General features: G+C 46.3%; 1 protein-coding gene across 1 annotated transcript in view; it reads right to left on the minus strand.

The window, feature by feature from the left end:
• Positions 1-5,702, minus strand: part of TTC39C (tetratricopeptide repeat domain 39C) — a 71,671-nt gene extending 65,969 nt beyond the window's left edge. Inside the window, exon 1 of the mRNA XM_083187510.1 lies at positions 5,364-5,702. Within this exon, the coding sequence (XP_083043636.1) occupies positions 5,364-5,503 (140 nt within the window). The 5' untranslated portion in view covers positions 5,504-5,702. The remainder of the gene's footprint in view (positions 1-5,363) is intronic.
• Between the last annotated feature and the right edge of the window lie 298 nt (positions 5,703-6,000).

Raw genomic sequence — 6,000 nt, forward strand, 5'->3', positions numbered from 1 at the left:
GTTGCAAGTAATTATGTAACGACTTTTGCAGCATAGAGTAGGGTGATGTCATCATTTCCCACATCAGTAACCTTGAGTACATAAGTAGTTATATAATGTTAAATGTAATTCATGCAGATATTGCTTAATCTTTTTCAGTTAAATCGATGTTAGGACCCTGGCTCTAATACAACACCAAAATATGAATGGAATAGCCGTCATCATTATTTCATGTACCAGTTTGGATGATTACGTATAAGGTGTTAAGAAAATCAAGATTGCAGTTAAAATGCATTGTGTAACCAGTGCCTGTAACTGGTCGGAGGGGGTAAAGAGGGTGTTAATGGAAAATATGATGGAGTAGAACAAGCAGCATCTAAATGTCACTACAATATCACAGCTGCATTCAAGCACAGGTCACGCAGAAGTGGGCATTAAATAACTTGCCTTTGGGCATAGGACATATTTGTGAGTAACTTGTAACGTCACAATACCAACAATATTTTATTCTTTATCAAAATCTCTTTAGAAACTGGTTTCACTTGAGTAGATTTATACAGATCAAGTTTAGCAGAAGTCCAGGTATCCAGAAAGCCCAGAAAATCAATAACACAAATTCTAAAGGTGCTTACCCACGGTAAGATATAGTGCAAAATCTAGCACACTATCTAGTTAGTTTCGAATAGCATGCTAGATAGTGCACTAAGGGCGGGATGTATTAACATACATCGCCGCCCTTCGCGTAACATATGCGGCTAGCATCGGGTTGCGGTGACGGAGACCCCCGTGATACCTGTGATGTGGTCTGCGGGGGTCTCCGTCACCTCCCGGCGGCTGCCAGCGTCCCCCTGCGTCTCCTCCCCCCTGAAGCCGGATGTCCTCCTGGCTGTGACACCTGGGGGAGGAGGAGATCAAAGGAGGGGGGGGGGGGGGGGGCGAAAGAAGCCCATAGGCTTCTATAGGGTATACCCTACAATGCGTTGACGGGGAGGCGGGGTTTTAATACATAGGGAAATGCGGTAAAACGGGTGTTTTACCGCATTTTCCAATTAGTACATCCCGCCCTATATCTTACTGTGTGTACGCACTATCCGACGTACGATGCAGCGCTCCCGCCGGTCGTCTGGGAGGGAGCTGCTCGGGTGAGCATGCAACTCAATCTGGCTAGAAAGCATAAGATAGTATAGTGCAGTATAGCTGTGATGTCATATCATATATGATATCTTATGCACATTGTACGTTATTTTAAGCACAAATCTTATGCTTTTGACCACTGGGACTTTCCTGGGAAATCGTATACAATATCATACGGAACATAAATCGTACCGTGGGTACGCACCTTAAGGACTGCTACTGTCAGGGAATATCACACAGACCAACAACAAAAACAGGAGCCCTAGTAGGTATTGGATGGCCCAGTGAAGCTAGCTAATGTGCTTACACTATGGGCCTTATTCGAGTTCACTCTTTCTGACAAAATCCTTCTTAGATGGACAAAACCATGTGCACTGCAGGGGGGGGGCAGATGTAACATGTGCAGATAGAAATAGATTTGGTGATTTTTTGCAGGGTAAATACTGGTTGCTTTATTTTTACACTGCAATATAGATCTCACTTTGAAGTAAAACCCCACCCAAATCTAATTAGATCTGCACAAGTTACATCTGCCCCCCTGCAGTGCACATGGCTTTGTCCATCTAAGAAGGATTTTGTCTGAAAGAGTGAACTCGAATAAGGCCCTATGGCCAGTATTCAATGCTCTGGATGCACAGCTTTTTTCGGTGACCAGGGCTGTTTTTCCAGTGAAACTTCATTTTTTTCTCCGAAAATCATATTCACTGTATTTAATATTCACTGTTCGCAGTGAGTGCAGGCCAGTTCTCCGTTTCATGCTCGCTGAAATTCGCTGGTGTATTTCAATGGGGTTTCACTGGTATTCGCCTTGAGTGTATTCAATGCTAGGATGAACTGCTTTCACCGTGATTTTCACCAAGATTCACCGTTTTGCATTCAACATCTTTTTAAGGTGAACTGGAATGTGTTCTTTTAAAATAAAGGTTTTCTTTTTCTTTTTTTTTTGGTGTCAAAAAAATCAGTAATTTTATTATTTAAAGGGTCTTGCTATTTGGATTCATGAACTTGCAGCACATCAATACATATTTCATTTTTTTTTTCAGATGATGTCAGCAGGGGGGCAGAGAGCCGCTCATTAATCTTCACTGCACTGGGTCCCGCTCATTACATATGCACGAGCAGGACCAGTGCATCGCTCCTTGCGCCTCCCCGTCTGCCCAGTCTCCTCGAGGTGGCAGCTTCTGCTGCCTGTGTCCCCGCCAGCCCTCCTTCTCCCCCCTACTGCTGTGTGCAGCGTGAGGCGCAGGCAGGTAGGCTTCCATCTCCCTGCCTTCCGCCGTCCCCCCAGCTTCCTGCAGCATTCGCCGGGGGGGGGGGGGGGGGGGGTGTGTTGGTGAGTTTACAAATTCACCATCAGGGGCAGCGAGCCCCTGATGCATTGAATAGAGGGAGAGGGAGGGCTGGCTGTGAATCCTCCAGCCCTCCGAATGCCAACGAATGTGCAGCGAATCCTAAACAGGATTCGCTGCACAGGGTGAATAGTAGCATTGTTATTAGATTTATCTTTTATATTTGCGTTACCATCTCTGCTTATACATATTGTATTTCACATTCAACATTTAGAGTGTGTTAAGAACCTTGAGTAAATATAAAAAGGATTATAGACCAAATGAATGGTGCACACAGACAAAGATCTTGCGTCCTTAGATACCTTGTATTAGATCCAGGTCACCCACAAACTTGAAGCACTGAAATATGCATTCAGACATAAAGGTTGCTTAGGCACTGCTGAGAATATTTAGGGCTGTATCCAGTTAGAGCAAGGGTTGTGATTTTTCACATTTACATTATCTCTTATATTTCTCTATCTTATTTTTGTGGATGAAAACATTCTGGTTTGTTTTTGTTTTTTTGCTTGAAAATACATAAATAAAAAAAGTTGCAGACCTATGTATTTTCTCATCCATTTATCAGAGATTTGGTTTCACCTGACAGATGCAATCTAAGATTAGTGCTGACATTGGGGCTACTGGATACCACTCTTAGCATGCAATGGAAAACAGTCAAATAACACTTTTTTTTTTGACCCGGGATTTTGGTGGATCTCCTTCCCATGTCCCCATTTCCACTGCACTGTTTTCCTGGGTTTTTCCCAGGTTGACCAGGGGGTGCACCAGCAGGGGGTCATCGGTGGGAGGGTATGTGACCTACGTGCACTGATGTGATGCGGCGGAAGGTCAGCAAGCGTGCAGGCAGTAGAAGGAGTCTGCACAATCGCCAGCCTCCCCTGTCTGGGTAGGAAAAACACAGATAAGAGCGGTTTCCACAGGCACATTAATTTACTCCATTTTGTAAACCTCTGTAAGCCAACAGAGGCATAGGGCCTTATTCTAGTTCACTCTGACAAAATCCTTCTTAGAGGGACAAAACCATGTACCATTTGGGTGAGTTATTTTGTTTCTGTGCAGGGTAAATACTGGCTGATTTATTTTTACACTGCAATATAGATCTCACTTTGAAGTAAAACTCCAGCCAAATCTAATTCTCTCTGCACAAGTTACATCTACCCCACCTGCAGTGCACATGGTTTTGTCCATCTAAGAAGGATTTTGTCAGAAAGAGTGAACTAGAATAAGGCCCATAATAACGAATAGTGCATAGCTCACCGTGTGTACCCTCTATTATTCTAAAAAAAACATCTGTTTTTGTGGAATATCCTGCTTAATATTTAATGATAAATAGTCCCCTGAAGGAGGTAGAAAACAAGATCAGATGACAATTCAGATTAAAATAACAAATGTCAGATCACAGAAAAAGGGATTTACTGTAACACAGTTTTCTCTTTTTTTTCTAAATATCTGATGCATTGTACAATGAAAGGATGATAGAATTAACCATTATTAATGGCAGGATTTGTTTTGTCCTGTCATAATTTGCTTTTGAAAACAATACATGCACTTGCACATTTTCAAAGACACCTATCTAATAGGTGAGGCAGCTGTTCCAATGCAAATAGCAGAAACCGGTTGGCTGAACCTGACTCACGTAGTTTAAACAGGATATTAAAGTGAAACACTAAATTCTGACTAATATGTAATTCTGTTTACAAAAGCATATAGGACCTAGAATCGTTATTAGATGATAAACTGGGTCATTAGTTTGAAACCTTCCTTAACATATAGGCAAATGAGCTCAGGCACCAGCACTTTCCCAGGCCACAGTCATTATCCAGAGATTTTGACTAGCACCCTGATTACACAATTTAAAACTGACAGTGACTACAGTACCTATCGATCCTAACCAGCATAGCAATCAAAAGGAATTCCTGAATGACACAGCACAGTAATCAAGATCATTTACTTCCTTGAACCTAGCAATCTGACTGGTATACTGACTGACCAGAGAAAAGGAGTAGGGGGGTTTCCTGTGCCAGTCAGGGTGCCCCCCTATCAGATGGGCATCCTGACTGGCACAGGAAACCCCCCTATCAGGCAGGCACCCTGACTGGCACAGCAATCCCCCTATCAGGCGGGCACACTGACTGGCACAGCAATCCCCCTATTAGGCAGGCACCCTGACTGGCACAGCAATCACCCTAATAGGTGGGCACCCTGACCGGCACAGGAAACCCCCTATAAGACGGGTACCCTGACTGGCACAGCAATCCCCCTATCAGTCGGGTACTCTGACTGGCACAGCAATCCCCCTTATCAGGCGGGCACCCTGACTGGCACAGCAATCACCCTAATAGGTGGGCACCCTGACTGGCACAGGAAACCCCCTATTAGACGGGTACCCTGACTGGCACAGCAATCCCCCTATCAGTCGGGCACCCTGACTGGAACAGCAATCCCCCTATCAGGCGGGCACCCTGATTGGCACAGCAATCCCCCTATCAGGCGGGCACCCTGACTGGCACAGCAATCCCCCTATCAGGCGGGCACCCTGACTGGCACAGCAATCCCCCTATCAGGCAGGCACACTGACTGGCACAACAATCCCCCTATCAGGCAGGCACCCTGACTGGCACAGCAATCACCCTAATAGGTGGGCACCCTGACCGGCACAGGAAACCCCCTATTAGACGGGTACCCTGACTGGCACAGCAATCCCCCTATCAGGCGGGCACCCTGATTGGCACAGCAATAACTAATAGACCCGCACACACCGGCCATAACTAGCTAAATGGCTGCAGCACTGAGTGACGGTCACTCGGTAGCATCCCGGCATCTCCCGGTGCTCACAGCCTCCACCCTGACATCACGGAGAGCTCGCCGGCAGGACAGCTGTCACACACGCACCGCCCTCACCGGTATTTCTTGAACAGCTGATCCGATTCCCTGAAGCCGTTATTGAGCAGCATATTGATGCCCACCAGGGCCAGTTCGGCATCATCCCTGGGGTCCAAGTGGTCCGCATCCATGTGCTCTGAGGTCTGCTGCTCGGCCATGGTGCAGGGGGTGAGGCCGCTGCTGTGTTACAGAAGGAGCTGTCTCTCCGGCCGCGGCTCCGTCTGACAGCAGCGCACACACACAGCAGCAGCCCGGCAGTCGGGGAGCAGCAGCGCAGCAGCAGCAGCCCGGTGTATGTGTGTGTGCAGCGCGTGTGGGGAGGAGGAGGAGCAGGAAGAGGCAGGGCCGCAGCTGCTGCTACTGCTGCACACAGGCTTTGTGTCATCTACTGTATAATAACCATCATCATCATCACTGGGTGCTGCCTTCACTATAGGAGACGCTGCTGGATATGGGCAACCCCTTCATGTTTATTTATAGCCATGTACTGAGCACCTGCATGCAGAGTCATGGGCAGTAAGCTCTCCCCTGTCACTCACACTGTACTATCATCTAATTCTAATACATTCATTGCAAATTATATAAAGCTACATTATAGTGCTAGTAGTAGTAGTAGTAGTAACAGCTTTTATTCTGCAAGCATGCTGCCTATGTG

The sequence above is a fragment of the Crinia signifera genome, chromosome 5 (assembly GCF_055691185.1).
Source record: "Crinia signifera chromosome 5, ASM5569118v1, whole genome shotgun sequence".
Lineage (NCBI taxonomy): Eukaryota > Metazoa > Chordata > Amphibia > Anura > Myobatrachidae > Crinia > Crinia signifera.